The following is an 18071-nucleotide window of genomic DNA, read 5'->3' on the forward strand; positions in this document are numbered from 1 at the left end:
ACCATTTGTCTGTTTCTGATAAAACAGCAGGATGGTTGATTTAGAAACAGAGCCTTGTGGTCTTATCTGCTAGTTCAAAGGTTTTACATAGATTGAACAAGCTTTAACTGGAACTGTCTGCAAATGCACACAGATGAAACCAGTTAATAACAACACTGGTGACACGATTTACCATTAGTCAGAGCCTACTAATAGTGTGCTTTTTTTTTAACTGTTGCTGATGTTATGGTATATCAAAACAATTCTAAACTATTACTCTGCCCCTAATTTAAAAACGGTGAAGCATTAGCTCTGCTTATAATTGCAGGCCCGGTTCTACGGGGGTAGAAGCAAGAGCACCCTCAGTTGAACATCAGAGAACATCAAATGTCTCTATTAACTTCACGAGTTCACACTTACAAATAATCAGATAGAGTAAAGTGCGTATTTGGCATGCTGTCCGAGAAGAGGACTCAGAGCTCGGAATTTGGCCCAAACCAGGCGAGTGTGAGACAGGGTGGTGCAGGGATGCTGAAAACTTTCGAGGAACATAGGTGAGTCGGAAACATATACATATAGATATAGATATAGCCTATATATATATATAGGCTATATACAGTACATATATATAGGCCTACACTCATGCTGATTGGGTAGATATGTTGATTACTGATTGTTGACAGCTGGTTGGAATGACATGGTGATTGGATAGATCATTTGAACATGTCCCTTCTAAACTTTGTTGATTAAACAACATGTGTACATTGCAGCAGTGGGCAATGTAGCCAATCACAGATATAGCTGCTGATCTCTTGAATGCAATGGCCAATCAGAGGTGTTTAAGATAGTCAGAATCCACTCACCACTCAAAGCGCCAGAAATTTTACTCAATGCTGAGTTATACAGGCTCACGAAACCTCTCATTAACAAAGTGTAGGCCTAGACACCTATGTAAGTAAGAGATTTATTGTGCATTGTTAGCAGCTTTTTTGATTATAAAGGAACTTTGTGAGATTGTGTAAACTGACAAAGCAACAGCGTTTTAGTGCAGATGTTGCAGAGAACAACAGCAAACAGCAAGGTACTGTTGTTCTCATCAGCCACTGGGATTTCAAATATCAACCTCTTAGTAAGAATGGGCAACTATTATTATCATTTCCGGGCTGTTTTTCGAGAAAACACTTTGGGTTTGTTGCAGCCCCACCTCTAGCAGAATTGTTAACCTCTGCTTACATCCTGTTGGTTCACCACATGCCAGATCAGGAGGCTGGGCTGAATGTGACTTCCCACCTTTATCTTTTTAAAACTGTCCAATTTAACAACTTCTGTCAGATATAATAACCGTCCAAATGATTTTTGGTTTAAAACGTAAGAAATATACTATAGAAGACATTGTCTTTTTTGTGTAAATGTGCTGAAAGTGGACAATCAGCTGTAGTACACTTCAGTCCATCATTAATGTTTCAAATACATATGAGAAAAATATGAATCTTTCAGTGAACCCAAGTATCATATTCTTGTTACGACTAGGGTTCGAAGTGTATTGCTGATGGCCCAGACCACTAACCACTACACTATGGAGCTGTGTGGACCCAAATTGCAGAAAATCACAAGAGGCAGGACTTGAGGAAAACAAACAGTCTTTACTTAATGTCCATCTTGATTAAACAAAAACAACAAAAAAATCAAGCATCAAAAGCAGGGCAATGACTTGATGCAAGCAAAAAAGTCAAATAACATAAAGCAAAGTTCCCTAACAAGCAGGTCAAAAGATAATGTAATTCTATACATTAGGGGTAATTCTAACACGGGTCAAAAGAAAGCAGGCATACACAAAAGTACTTCAAGACTGTAGTGATGAGTCATTCATGTTCATTGTGTCTGTCATGTGACAAATGAACAAAAGACTCGAAAGGTAAAGTAAATATATGGCTGTATTATAATGATTTCTTAATTCAGAATATGATCAAGATTGCATAGGTGGATGTGTTAGGGGAATTTGATTGTTAAAAGTATAACATTTAAAGCCACTTAAAGGTAGTGTAGGTAGGATTGTTATAAAAAACTTTTTTCCAAATTTGTTTAAACTTTTTATATATATCAATGCATAATTAAAATGTAAGTACTCTGATAAAAAGAGTATAAAAATCGAGTGACTCTAGACCGTTTAATCTGTATTAAACACAGCTCATTATTTCCATTCGGGACGAAACAAAGGATTGGCTTAGGCGACTGTCACTCTCTCGCAACCATGGCAACCACCCTTTTGCCACACAGGATCTGCCCATATGCGCGCGCACCCGTTTGATTTGAGGAATTCAAGAGGCACGGAACCTAGGAATAGCAAAACAATGGCAGAGAAAGAGCAATCAAAAATTCACATTACCGGCATATGCAGTTAGCGAAGGCAAACAAGGCAAAAAAGGAAGACAGTACTAGAAAAGGTAATGAACAAAAAGTCTTTGAATAAAACGCGTGTCAATATCCTCTGACCTTAGTTGCACGGGCTCTTGCACGACCTCCTCTGCTTCGCCCTCGACCCCGGACCTGTCCTCGAGCTGACGATGCGGTACTTGTCTCTGGAGTGTAGTCCTCATCAGAGTCAACAATGCTTTCATCATGGAAACTCTTACATGCAGAACAACATATATGTTATGAATCTTACACGAAATTCATCTTCACCACAGTGTAAATGATGGTAATGGAAAAACGTGTATCATGCAACCTGTTTTTAGCTTTGCCTTATAGATAACTAGCTTGTTAGCGAATCAAAAAATATATATTTTAAACTTTACCAATATAATATGCTAGCTTGATAGTGAGTACTAAAATACACCTTATTTGTTTATCTTCATAATGATAAAGTTAGATTTTTTTTTATTACATGTGATTCTGACATGATGTCACTACATGCACTGTGCTCCTTCCTCTCCGCTCGTCTCAGGTAAATAATGCGTCTTCAGCTCAGCGGTCGGCGTCGCGAGTTCATGTGTTTTGGGGGCGTGGCTTTGGAAGGAGCCCAGAAGGGAGGGGGTGGAGTGAATGGAAATAATGAGCTGTCTTTAAAACAGCCGTGAGAGGTCTACAGACACTCGATTTTTATACTTTCTTTTTCAGAGTACAGTTCAGTACTTACATTTTAATTATGTTTTGATATATAAATAAAGTTTAAACAAATTTGGAAAAGAAGTTTTTTATAAAAATCCTACCTACAATACCTTTAAATGAACGAAATGACTCGACTAAAGATTCGTTCATTTTGATGAATGAGAGAGTCAGTAAAATGATCCGAACAAGAACACGGGAGTATTCCAGAAAGCATGGTTAACTTACGTCACATATACCCTGAACTCTCGGTTGATTAACCCAAAACTTGCTTACCCTGGGTATGTCGGTTCCAAAACACCTGTGAGGAGTTTCAATCCAGAGTTAATGCGCATGCACGGCGAGTACAGACATTTTCAATGGATCACCGATTTCAGGAGTAAGTTACCATGGAAACCCAGGGAGAAAAAAAGCGAGCAACATATTATATCAGTGAAACTGAGTTGGAGGTTTTAATGCTTGCTTATGAAGACTATAAGACCATTATAACAAAAAAAACAAAAAAAACAATACTACTGCAAAAGCAAGAGATTGGCTTAGCAAAAAAATAATGGACAGAGTAAATGCGTGAGTTTATAAAATTATAAATAGTCTGTTTTCCCCTTTCATTGTGATTCAAAACATTTAGAATGATTCTGGCTGTATACAGAATGGATATATGGATAGATTAAGTAGTGCCATGTAACTAAAATCTTCTCTCAAAGAATATTATAGAAAGGACAAACCTGCCACTTTGTGGAATTCCTCTTTAATGACTGTCAGTGGTTTATGGCCAGGGAACTGCACAAAAGTGTGTAGGAACCGTTTGAGTGCAAGACATACTGTATGAACAGCCCAACACACAGTTGCCTTTCCCACATGCTCTGCATCACCTATGCTATACAAAAAAACTACCCGTCGCAAAAAAAAAAAACGAATGGCAATGTCAAGTCAATTAAGTCAAGTTTATTTATATAGCGCTTTTCACAATACAGATTGTATCAAAGCAGCTTCACAGTATTAAATTAAAATAATACATCAATGTTTGTTTCTAGTGGAAAACGTCCACGTTTGGTAATGCTGATCAATAATATTGTTGATTGATTAATTAAATTAAATATCCCCAACTGAGCAAGCCAAAGGCAACAGTGGCAAGGAACCGAAAAACTCAATCAGGTGACCTAATGGAGAAAAAAAAAAACCTTGGTTGAACCCAGGCTCAGTCGGGGGCCAGTTCTCCTCTGGCGTTTATGAATTAGAGGTCGGATTTAACTGTAAGATTAAAAGTATTATATGAATGCCTGGCTGAAGAGATGCGTCTTTAATCTAGTTTTAAACTGGGAGAGCGAGTCTGAGCAACGAACAGTATCAGAAAGACTATTCCAGAGTTTTGGAGCTAAATGTGAAAATGCTCTCCCTCCTTTGGTGGACCTAGATATCCTAGGTATGACCAAAAGCCTCGAATTTAGTGATCTTAAAGAGCGCGATGGATTATAGGGCGATAGAAGATCCGTTAAATAGACTGGAGCTAAGCCGTTTATAGCTTTATAATGGCGCTTTTCCATTACCAGTACCAGCTCAACTCGACTCGACTCGACTCGCCTCGGCTCGGCTCAGCTCGCTTTTCGCTCCGTTTTCCATTGCAAATAGTACCTCCACAATAGTACCTGGTCGTCATAGCGACGCCGCAGGAAACTGCCGTGACTTAATCTTTTACGCGAGACGCGCGAGACACACCCGCTACCCACACACACAGGACAATGGAGGAAATCGAGTGTATGCTGTTTTTGGATGTTTTTATTTTTGTTTTTGCTGTTTTTTTATTCAGGATACTCCGTCTGGCGCGTGCAATGATGACGCAGTGAATAGTGACGATTCTCTCTGACCAATCAGCAATCTGTCCTGTTTTCACGTCACATTTTAGTATCGCCTCAGCTCGTCTCAGCCCGCTTATGGCGCTTTTCCACTACACAGTACCAGCTCGCCTCGGCTCGACTCGACTCGGCTCTGTTTGGTTTTCCACTGTGTAAAAGTTGTACCTGTACCTGCTTCCAGGTACTTTTTTTCGTACCACCTTCGGCGAGGTTCTAAGCGGGCTGAGGCGAGCTGAGGCGATACTAAAATGTGACGTGAAAACACGACAGATTGCTGATTGGTCAGAGAGAATCGTCACTATTCACTGCGTCATCATTGCACGCGCCAGACGGAGTATCCTGAATAAAAAAACAGCAAAAACAAAAATAAAAACATCCAAAAACAGCATACACTCGATTTCCTCCATTGTCCTGTGTGTGTGGGTAGCGGGTGTGTCTCGCACGTCTCGCGTAAAAGATTAAGTCACGGCAGTTTCCTGCGGCGTCGCTATGACGACCAGGTACTATTGTGGAGGTACTATCTGCAATGGAAAACGGAGCGAAAAGCGAGCCGAGCCGAGCCGAGCCGAGGCGAGTCGAGTCGAGCTGGTACTGGTAATGGAAAAGCACCATTAGAACCTCGCCGGAGGTGGTACGATAAAAAGTACCTGGAAACAGGTACAGGTACAACTTTTACACAGTGGAAAACCAAACAGAGCCGAGTCGAGTCGAGCCGAGTCGAGCCGAGGCGAGCTGGTACTGTGTAGTGGAAAAGCGCCATAAGTCAGTAGCAATACCTTGTAATCAATACGGAACTTCATAGGCAACCAATGTAGTGATGATAAAATTGGTGTTATATGATCATATTTTCTTGATCTAGTAAGAACTCTAGCGGCGCCATTTTGGACTAACTGTAGCTTGTTTATTGAGGATGCAGGACAACCGGCTAATAAAGCATTACAGTAATCTAGTCTTGAGGTCATGAATGCATAAACTAACTTTTCTGCATCAGAAACTGATAGCATGTTACGTAGCTTAGCAATGTTCCTAAGGTGGAAAAAGGCTGTTCTTGTAACATATGAAATATGATTTTCAAAAGACATGTCGCAGTCTAGTATAACACCCAGGTCTTTTACTGCAGAGGATAAAGTAACAGGACATCCTACTATGTTAAAGTTGTAGTGTGAGAGGTTTTGTGGGCGGTTTTTTGAACCGATGATTAGTACCTCTGTCTTGTCTGGATTTAATAAAAGAAAATTGCGCGTCATCCAATCTTTTATATCTTTAACACACTCTGTCAATTTGGATAATTTAGCGTTTTCATCTGGCCGTGATGAAATATAGATTTGAGTGTCATCAGCATAACAATGGAAACTAATTCCATGTTTCCTTATAATATTTCCAAGTGGCAGCATATATATTGAGAATAACAGAGGGCCTAACACAGATCCCTGCAGCACTCCATAGTTTACTGGCGTTATGATTGATTTTTCTCCATTTAAATAAAATGGTAGCGGCCAGATAAGTATGATCTGAACCAGCTTAATGCTTGTCCTTGAACACCAGTATCATTTTGTAGTCGATCTAAGAGTATTGTGTGATCTATAGTATCGAACGCAGCACTAAGATCAAGTAAAACTAGTATTGAGATGCAGCCTTGGTCAGAAGCTAAGAGTAAATCATTTGTGATTTTAACGAGCGCAGTTTCAGTGCTATGATGCGGTCTGAATCCAGACTGAAACTTTTCATAGATGTCATTTTCTTGCAAGAAGGAGCCCAGTTGGGCGGACACAACTTTTTCTAGTATTTTAGACATAAAAGGAAGATTTGAAATGGGTCTATAATTTGCTAGATTATGTGGGTCTAATTGTGGTTTCTTAATGAGAGGTTTTATAACTGCCAGTTTAAATGTTCTTGGAACATGACCTAAAGATAAAGATGAGTTAATAATATTGAGGAGAGGCTCTTCCACTATTGGTAACACTTCTTTCAGTAGTTTAGTGGGTATAGGATCTAATAAACATGTTGTTGTTTTAGATGAAGTGATAAGTTTATTTAACTCTTTTTGTTCTATAGTTGTAAAGCACTGTAATTGTTCTTGCGGGGTGATAAGTGAGGCTGAATTATTAGGCGCGATTGAGGATTGAACGTTTACAATTGTGGTTCTGATGTTTTCTATTTTCTCAGTGAAGAACTTCATGAAATCATTACTACTAAACTGTAATGGAATATTTTTTTCTTTAAAAATTGTTTAAGCTTTCCTCCAGTCCTTCCCCTCAGTTGTTGATGCGTACACATTTTAGAAAGGTACTTCCTCTGGTTCAAACTAAAACCAAACTTTTAGTTCAAACTAAAAGTATTTCATTACTAGAAATGTTTGTTGTGATATTTGTGTGATACCGTTTTGAATGCATGTCATAATCCAGCAGGGCTATGGAGGAAAAAAGGAAGTTAACATAACACTGCATTCATCAGTAGGCTATTTTTTTAACAATAGTGCAATTAACCACACCCACAATGCTTAAAACAGAAACCAGAACAATAACAGAACAGAATTGGTAAGTATTAATAATTTAAAAATAAAATATAAAATTGAATTGGCCACTGGTGCATTCTAGAGGTTAAAAATGCCCTCATGACATTTGATTAGCTTTATAGGTGAAACAAGACGTCATGATTTCCTGTCAGGTTTCCATCAAAAGAGGTAATAGGGAGGAAGCTTTTCTTGTTGCAGAGACTCACGCAAGACCTGTGTTCACTGAGGCTCTACTTTGACTGCAGCTGCAAATGGAAACATTTAAAATCATCCTTTTGACAGGTAGGGTGCCTTTATTAATATTAATTATATTGGAAACGAACACTCAGAAAAAAAAAAGTTACAAAAGCTGACACTGGGGCGGTACTCTTTCAAAGGCTATACCTTTGTACCTAAAGAGTGCATAGTACCTCAAAGATACATATTGGTACCAAAAGTGTACATGGTAGTACCTAAATGGTACTAATTAGAACCTTAAAAAAAAAAGGGTACCGACCCGGTGACATCTTTTTTACCCTTTTTTCTGGGGGTAAATAAAAACTAGGAAATCACTATACTGTAACCCAGATTTTCTCTGAATCTTTTTTTTTTTTTTTTTTTTTTTTTTTTTTTTTAAGCAAACAATACAATACAGATAAGTACATAAAGAAAACAACAGCAAAAATCAAATATTAACAAATATAGATGTTGAAAAAGCAAGTATCAGACAAATAAGCTTGTTGACGACAAACAAGAAAAAAATGCATAATACGAGAAGAAACAAATGTACGGTGACCGGGAGGGGACATGTTCGGTTCACTTATTTTTGTCGTGGCCACAACATATAAACTCGGGTTGCATATGATTTAGCAGTTTATTGTCATAAATATCAAAAATCTAAAAGGTGTGCATCATACATGAGACCTGGGTGAACAATGTACAGTTGGTTTTATGACTGTAAGTCATTGTCTTCAAATGCTATTGAAGTTAGAAACGTTTATGCCAATGTCGCATGTAATTTTGAGACGGTCCCTAAATATGCGTGCGACAAAAAAGTCTAAGAATGCGCCTTCATGTGTCTTTCACTTATAACGTAGGCTACCCATGTTTTAATGCCAAAGACCGCACTATATCTTTATATGACATTCCTAATTTAAAGTAAAATGTTATTTCTTCTGTCATCTCCATCTCTGCTGTAGCCCAGTCTATGCTATGGTACGGTTACAGTAATGGCCGCTGTGGCTCCCTCAACTCGTGGCCATGACAAATGATGTCGTTCTCTCAAAATATGAAGTCGTGGCCACGAGAAAAATATATCGTTCACTCAACATATGATCTCGAGGCTACGACTTTGCATCGCGTGGCCACAACATAATGATGTCGTTACCTCAACAAAATGATCTCGTGGCCACGACTTATAATCACGTTCCCACGACTTAATGACGTTCCCACAAGATATTATGACGTTCCCACGAGTTTATATGTTGTGGCCACGACAAAAATAAGTGAACCGAACATGTCCCCTCCCAGTCACTGTACAAATGAGCAAACAAATAAACAAACATATAAACAACATAAAACAGAAAGCAATATGGATGAACATACATATCTCTACACATACATATGGACACATTGTATATCTCCCCACCCAGAATGTTAAGTATTGTAAAGTAGCGAGTGTACAATGTTATTGCTATCATTTATTATTTACTGTAAAAAAAAAAAAATAATAAAAAAAAAAAAAAATATATATATATATATATATATATATATATATATATATATATATATATATAATAAATAAATTATAATAATTTTTTTTTTTTAATAAAAAATAAAAATAAATAAATAAGAGGCATATACAGAGCAGAAGGAATATAGACGGATAGATAGAGTAGAAAAGCAAAAAAGAAAAGATGGGAATGAAAATGGGAGGGATGGGGAATTAAGATGGCCATTGCCTGGTTTAATCGATTTCCTGCTGTATTATGCACCTTACAGTGGAATATTGACATGCACCTTCCACTCCAAGATGTCTTGCAAGGGCCCACCAAAACACATTGGCCAGACCTTCCAGATCATTGGTACATGACCCGGTCGCGTCTCTGCCTGCGCTTGGATATAACCGTTTTAAGAGATGTCTTGGAAGGGCCCACCAAAACACTTTGGCCGGACCTTCCGGATTATTGGCGCATGACCCGGTCGTGTCTGCATTTGGATATAAAACTTTTAAAAGTGACCATCAGTTGTAGTCATAAGCCGGTATGTGCTTTAAGCCAGGTATCATATATTATCCAGTCCCTTCTTGGTCTAAAGAACTGTTGGCCATGTGGGGGGCAGGAGACCAAGGAAGAGTGAGAAAAAGAAAAATAGAAAGGAGGAAGAAAGGAAAAGAAAGAAGAAAAAATATATATATATTTTTTTTTTTAAATAACGGTACTTACATGCTAGATATATGTGTAGTTCATGCCTTTAAAGCCCTTCACACAAATCATATAGCAACAGTTAAAGGTAATTCAAAGTAATTGCGGAATACATACATACATTTACATATATATACATATACACCTACAAACATGCACACCCATACATACATATATACACAATCACACACACAATCACACACCTACATACACCTTCATATAGTTATATACACCCATATACCTAATAGAAATATTAATAAGAGTAATAATAATAAAATGTCTTAGGCATATACGTACATGCCCTACACATACATAATATACTAACTAGTAAAATGCAAAACAATACCACGAATATATCAGATGTCTTTATCCTTTACATTTCCTGATAAATTATTATATTCTCTGAATCTGTTTATATTATAGTGGCAGTCTGTGTGCAAGAGGGCACTGGAGGTAAGATTGTTTTAAAAATATATGTGGTTTCTGGTTTGTTTACTTTTAATGTAAAAGTTGAATGTACTTTTAACTTTTAATGACTATTGCATTTAACTTTTATTTTTAAGTTATACATTACAAAGTGTTGGTATTTATAAACTCTAACCTAAGGATTATTCATCTGCTAGACGGGTAGGGTTTGGGTTAGTAGAATGAGTTGACACGTAGGGTTGTCTCTATTCTCTTAATGAGTGATGGGTGTGTTTTGGGTGTAACGAGAAATCAATCAATCAGAGTCTCAACTCCCATTCCCTATAAAAGCCAGTTGTGCTCGCGCCATGGCAGATTCACTATTTACATGGCGGAATTTTCAAGCGGAAAAACTGATCGCTTCTCTAGCGAGGAAACGGATCTACTCGTGCGCAGGGTTAAAGCACGCAAGCAGACCATCTACGGGACAAGCCGGATTCCACCATATCTTTATGTACACAATAATAGTCTTTTACATTGTAATTCATTATTGTTAATATTTGTCTAGTTTGTGTTCTGCTGCGCGTCCCTGTGAGTGTACGCGCGTTGTGCACCCGCCTATAGGCTCATATTACTAATGTGCCCTTTAAATAACAAAAAATAATAATACTCCACCATAGACTTTAGACCAGGTTTTTGTTGGTCATGCCACAGTCTATTTCAGTTGCCACAAAATAGCAATGCGCCAACAATGCACCTGAACACATCTCGTTTTCAGACCAGCAGCTCATGGGCGCACAAATGTGCGCAAATGCATTTGCTATTTAAGCAACGTGGTGCAGGACGTGAAAATGATAACTGCGTCAGGCTGAAACTAGCAAAAAACACTTGCCTCACGCCTGGCGCCTTGCACCTGGGTGAATGATAGGGCCCTTATTATCATTAGCCTACTTTTGCTTGTGTTTTGTGGCAAGCTTTATGCATGCACTTGAGCACGGAATAGGCTATATTCCTCCATGATGCCCAAATATTTAAGCAGCCTAATTAAATTAATATAAACGTGTGATTAGTTGACTTATTAATTGCTTAAATGATTGACTACTAGTCGATTAGAAAAATCTTTAGTCGGGGGCAACTCTAATCAATACGTTTACTTAGTTGGCATAGTAATTAGTATCCAGGTCTTCTACAGTCAATTAGTTGAGTTAACATAATTAGTTTCTAAACTAATAAACTAATAAAATAACGATTCAATTAAGATGCTAACCATAGCATTGCTTGTTCCCTTTCACCACCACACAAAGGACTGTTTTTAAGTTGACAATCCGTAATAAATATGGATATTGTATTGCATTGTTTCTTCTATTATAAAGATGAAGATTGACATTTTGTGATGTGTTTTGACTACTTTGTGTATGACTACTTTGTGTATGTAGTATAATTATATCTCTAGGTAATGAAGATATATTTAAAAATAATAATAATAATAATAATCTTTAAGAAGGGCCTCATTGATTAATTTTGCCTGGGGCCCCCACTCAATGTAGGCTCGCCTCTGACTCTAATGAGTCTCTTATATTTAGTATAATGTTTAAAGTGGACCATCAAAATAAAGTGTTACCAATATTTTAATAATTAAAAAGATTTTAGATAAATAATAAATAAGACATTTTTTGATAATTTAAATAAAAACAGCATATCATGGCTACATCATAATCTGTTACATTGTGAAAGATAGCTATTTTAGAAATATCTCATTTGAGAACACAGTTCTTGGAGTTTTGGATGTTTTATAAGTTAAAGGGTTTAATTTAAAATTTAAGTTGTAATTTAAAGTGTAAAGGTTTTAATTTAGTTTTGGTGCTGTTCCAGCCTAAATATAAGCAAAAGTTCCCATTCGATACAGTTAACTCACATTGCGTCAGAGTTATCCTGGTGCTTATGGGGAAACACTGTTTTCTCTGAAATACTGAAGCCTGATTGGTTCACATCTGTGCATCTGCACAGACAAATGGCATCTCCTCGCTGAATCCGAAGTCTACGACACAGAAGGCTCTCTACTTACTGTAAAGCAAGCAAGACCAATGGTTTGCTTCAAAATCGCTTCACGCCATGAGTGTGGCACATGCAGGTCTCCACTGCCCCCCTTTGACGAGCACTCCGAGTGTGTCGGCTGCCTGCAGGGCCACATTAAGACCCTATAAGGGGCCCCTGGGCTTTACCTCTTAAGGGGCCCTCATCCACCAGAACTATCACCTACATTCACTCAATCTTCTTAATCACAAAGTGAAAGTTATCAGCCTTTTATTTTGCAGGAATAAATGCCATTAACAAAACTTCTGAAACTGTAGGTCTGTCATATAAAATATAGGCTGCACAAATATCACTGTATGAACTACATATTGGCACAGTGGCGGCTGAACAGTGGCGGAGCCAGGATTTTTTCATAGGGGTTTTTCATAGGGGTTTATTATTATAAAAATGAGTTTGACTACATACTGGACTGTTTTAGTACCTAAAACACAACCGAATACAATTAATTTGTAATTGAGAGTGAATTAGATAACGGAATACTGAGTGAACTATTTTTGTATTATTCCTCACTTCCAGGCATGTTAACCCTTTATTTATTTATTTTTGTTTTTATTTATTTATTTATTTATTTAAAAGGGACAATGCATATTAATGAACATCTTAGCTTTTCAGCAATGTAAATATGCCAGAGTCAGCCCCAAGGCTATTTTACATCTGTAGTCCCCCGTCAGGTCTTCACAATATCAAGTAACAAGGCTAAACATTGAAATTAAATATGATACAGCACAATTTATAAGATGCCACAATATTCAACAAAATATTATAAGAGATACCACAGTTTTCAGACAGGGCATCTAATATGTGGTACATTTGATACATTATCTCCTTATGTTGCTAGTGACCACACTCAATGTATTTTTTTTTTTAAACACATCCCATATTTTTTTAAATATCGGCCTCTACCAAATGGTTGATATGGCATCTAATGGTAAAAGTACTGGAATTCATACACATACTATGAAAATCAGAAAATATGAACTATAATACTAATTTATTTAAAAACATAATCAAAATATTCTTTATCATTCTTTATTATAATTCTTTATTTATTGAAGTATGCAATTAAACATTTCAGGTTTTCATTTTAACACAGGAAATTATATGTTTTCTTGTTTTTTAACAATAAACAAAAATATATAACACAAATTACTAAAAGTAACAAAACCAAAGACATTACATTCTTTCTGCATTCAAAAGCTAAAATAAATAAATAGCAAAAGATAGTAATATAATGGCATTTTAGGCTTTTATGTTTCAAGAAACACACCGTCAAGCAGGCCCGCCCACAGAAATGACTGGGCCCCTGAAAAGGTCCAGTGAATGGGCCCTCCCCAAATCTGCTATAGGCTACTCATATCATGCGTGTGCTCTCTCTCTCTCTCTCTCTCTCTCTCTCTCTCTCTCCTACATTAACACATACATTTAACTGAGAGAGACTCAGGGGCGCAACTACCCAGTGTCAGAAGGGTATGCAGCAACAATTTTGCTGTCACTGAGTGACAAAACAAACAAAAAAATAAAAAATAAATAAATAAGTGTGCCATGTAATGAGTGAGTAGGAACAAGTGAGAGTTAATAGATGAAATAAGTAAAAAAAAAATCATTTATTAATACAATTGAACTATACTCCACAGTGATGAATCAAATAAATAAATAAACTGCATTGCCATAGCTATACCAGTGTTTCTTACAGGATTTTTGGTAAAGCTGTGGTGAGTGGACCTCTGTACCTCTAGGGGACCCCCGTAAGAAAATTTTGTGCTTTTTAATGTTAAATTCATCAATCTGGTGCACTTTGAGAGTTCAAAATTAAAAACTCCAAACCATATTCAGTGTGCAAATTAAAAATTAAAACCTCTTTTAGTTACAGTGTCTGTCTACATTACACTACTACATGATAATAGTTATAATATTAATCCCATAAATGCACTGAAAAATAAAGGAAACTTTCATAATTAGTTTTGTACTAATTTCTATACTTGAAAGAGTATATTTCTATACTTCACATTAAAGATGTGATGGGGCCAGCCCAGTGACCATCAAGAAAAGAACCGGTACTATACGGTTATCTGGACCATGCGATGGCCTACCCCTAACCCCGCCCCTAAACCTACCCGTCACTGGTCCGGATAACCGTATAGGACAAAGAACCAATGGGCCGCTGATCTACTTGTTTCATGGGCCGGTGTTTCAGAAAAAAAACTAACGCTAACTTTTTTTGACCAATGCATTACACCGGCACTAACCCAGCGCCGCCGATTAAGCAAAACAAAACAAAACGAATGTACAGTTTTATGGGCCGTTAAGACAAAAAAAGAAAAAAGTATGGGATGCATCGGCCCAAAAAGCACGTCGGCCCACTGGGAATCTCCCGGTAGTCCCGATGGCCAGATGGATCTACATGCCTGGACGTCACACTTTAAATCCTACCTGTTGCCTTTCATCCACTTATTTAACTGCTGTCTCATCAATTGACATGCCATCTCCTTTTCCCTCTTTCTTTTTCTATGTTTAGCCCCCGCCAGCTTTTTTGCTTTATCCATCTTTTTCGACGACAACTCACTACTCGTACCTGCTGCTCGCTCAGCGCTCACGGCGCCCGCGCCCGCTCGCGATATTAAGTACAACAAAAAATAGCTCAGACCATTTTCAGGAAAGGGGTGTTTCATTATGACACAGGCTACATTTTACTCAAGCAACATTAAATAAAATGCATTTTTTTCTCACTTTCAACAATTAATGGTGCTATTTTGGTTCAAAATAAAATATGGTAACTTTTGCTTATATTTAGGATGAACATAATTATAGCTGGACTGCATGGGCCCCCTCTAGCGGCTGGGCCCCAGAAAACGTTCCCCTTTATCCCCCCTTATGGACGGCCCTGCCGTCAAGTGTGGTAGTGCAACAGGATTTTTTTTTTCTTTGCCCATCAAGGTGGTCTACGCTCCCCTCGCAACTCGCCCACCATCTCCTTCTATGGAGTCAGAAGCATCTGAGGTCGCTTCGTGCCACTTAAAATCCCCGGCCTGCTCAATCGTGCTTTTCTTCCTGCAAGATGGGTTGGAGCGAGGGCTGTCTCCAGGGTCCGAAATGAACTTTTTGGCTCACCTGCCACGGGGACTGGTAGATGAAAAAAATCCACCAGCCAAGCATATTTTTTACCGGCCAAAATAATAAACAGCCTTTTTTTGTCACATATACATTCATTTCAGTACATTTAATTGAGATAATAAGGTATATTGTTGAATACAAACATAAAAAAATTGTCAAGAGCAAAATTTGAAATGTAGCCTATAATAAAAAAAAAATCTATGTATTGATCAAAATGAGAGAAATATATGAAATATTACTATCATTTGGGTGAAATAAAAACATTTTTTATCAGTTTTGTTACCTAACGCATTTGGAAGGGAAGGCAGAACGTACTCAGTTACTTACGTAACCTCGGTTCCCTGAGAGATAAGGGAACGAGTATTGCGTTGCAAACGCTATGGGAAAACTCCTTTTCTCGAGAAAAGAGCGGCCATGGTGTGTAAAGCAGAAGCAGCCTGGCCAGCGGCGGAGTATGCACGATCCGCGAGTGCTGAAGCACGGCTTTAGATGGGTGTGCGGCCTTTGCTCTCCTTTGCTCTCCAACTGCCATCAGTGGGAGGATACAAATGGGAGGCGACCGCTTCTTCCAGTGGTGGGAGCTTCACATTATCCTTTTTCCTCAGCGCCGTCAACAGATGAGAGCGTTAAGAGGCAGAAGAGCACGTGCGCGCTGAAAAGGGCGCGCTGAATATTTCATATTTTGGTATGAACATTCACCCGCCAGTGTGGCGGATAGCCTTTTGAGATTTACTCGCCGAACTGAAAATCTACCCGCATTTGGCGCTTGTTAATTTCGGACCCTGGCTGTCTCCCTCCACCCTCAAAGTGTATGTTGCCTCTATTGCCGCACATCATGATGCAGTTTACAGGAGATCTGTGGGGAAGCACGACCTGATCGTCAGGTTCCTGAGGGGAGCGAGGAGACTGAATCTGCCTCACCCCCCCTCTATACCCTCTTGGGACTTATCTCTGGTGCTGACGGCACTGCAGAGACCTCCCTTTGAGCCACTGCGGGCAGCAGAGTTAAAAGTCCTGTCTATTAAAACAGTTCTCCTGCTTGCTTTGGCCTCTATCAAGAGGGTAGGGGATCTGCACGCATTTTCGGTCGACGAATCGTGCCTGGAATTCGGGGCGGCCAACTCTCACGTCATCCTGAGACCCCGGCCTGGATATGTGCCCAAGGTTCCTACCACTCCCTTTTGAGACCAGGTGGTGAACCTGCAGAACCTGCAGGGTGCCTCGCTGACAGATATTTGTAGAGCTGCGGGCTGGGCGACACCAAACACATTCGCTAGATTCTATAGCCTACGTGTCGAGCCGGTAGTTTCCTGTGTGCTCTCCTCGCATAGAAGCCAGTCAACACTGTAACCCCCGCTCAAAGTGTCGGCTTGCTGCGCCATTCCCCTCCAATGGACTGGATACCTGCACCATTCTTGCTCCAAGAGAGTTCCTCATTAGCCGAACCCTGTTGAGTTCCTCCACACCCCTCGGCAACGGACATGGCGGATTTTAGTAGTGTTAGTACACCATCATTTGTCATTTAAGAAGTAATTGCCTCTGATAATTATGATTTCCACACAGTAATTCTATGTATTCATTATATTAACTTATATACTTAAAAATAATCCATTAATCCACATTCTGACTGCAGAAATGGATGATCTGAAAACATTAGCTTAGCTTTTCTACGTTTACCATAATGTGACAAATCAACCGTTTGGTTGAGCATGTTTTTGAAAAATTATTGAAAACATACTAAAGTTTTTTCATGGCACCAAGTAACAGAATTTTGTTAAAATTTTAAAACTTACAGTGTAATATGTCAAAAAAATATGCTTACCTTGCAAAATTTCACCAAGAACAGTTCACATGGCAGGAGTGATTTATTTGTTTCTGACATCCATGTTAAAAGAAGTGTTGTGACTAGTGCTGTTGATTGACACTGTGACATCTAGTGGTTTTTATTGGCATAACATATCTCAACCAGGTGGTAGAGATGGCTCAATCAGCTTGAGTTAAGTTAGGTACTCCTCTCAATAAAATATAGTGACTCAAAATGTGCTCAACCATTTGGTCGAGCAGGCAGTAAAGGGCCTCACACTATAGCTAAATTTCAACTTGCTCAGTCAGCTTGCTTCTGGTTCTCAAAAAAAAAAAAATAGCTTGTTATCCATTGTTGTATCTTCATGGATGAGACATGGGGAACTACATACTGTAGTTCAAAGATAATTCAACCTTCATCGAATTAAATCAATTAATTCTACAACAATTCTGAGTTAGACTGTAATGGCTGTTTCAAAAACTTGCAACCGAAAAAGAAAACACTAAATGATTAACCAATCAGGCTTCAGTATTTCAGAGAAAACTGACACAATGCTCGTTCCCATTACCAGAATTTTTCTTGGCATTTTAATTGAAATCATAAGCAAACCCAGCATAAATATAATTTTATAAATCTTTAAATTATTGTTAAAATTATAAAATAATTATAAACTTTTATTTTATTTTATATATGTGTATATATATATACAGTGAGGAAAATAAGTATTTGAACACCCTGCTATTTTGCAAGTTCTCCCACTTAGAAATCATGGAGGGGTCTGAAATTGTCATCGTAGGTGCATG

General features: G+C 38.3%; 1 protein-coding gene across 7 annotated transcripts in view; it reads left to right on the forward strand.

Moving 5' to 3' along the window:
* The first annotated feature begins 7666 nt into the window (after positions 1-7666).
* The window catches only part of LOC311073778 (hemicentin-1), an 86070-nt gene continuing 75665 nt past the window's right edge, over positions 7667-18071 (forward strand). For 2 of the 7 annotated variants that reach the window (XM_084099729.1, XM_084099731.1), the window contains exons 1-2: positions 7677-7734; positions 10278-10307. In XM_084099729.1, the coding sequence (XP_083955855.1) occupies positions 7704-7734; positions 10278-10307 (61 nt within the window). In that variant the 5' untranslated portion in view covers positions 7677-7703. Of the gene's footprint in view, positions 7735-10277; positions 10308-18071 lie in introns of all 7 variants that reach the window. The other 5 variants (XM_084099732.1, XM_084099730.1, XM_084099728.1 and 2 more) reach the window with 5 other exon arrangements.

The sequence above is a fragment of the Abramis brama genome (assembly GCF_963993115.1).
Source record: "Abramis brama genome assembly, chromosome: 22".
NCBI lineage: Eukaryota > Metazoa > Chordata > Actinopteri > Cypriniformes > Leuciscidae > Abramis > Abramis brama.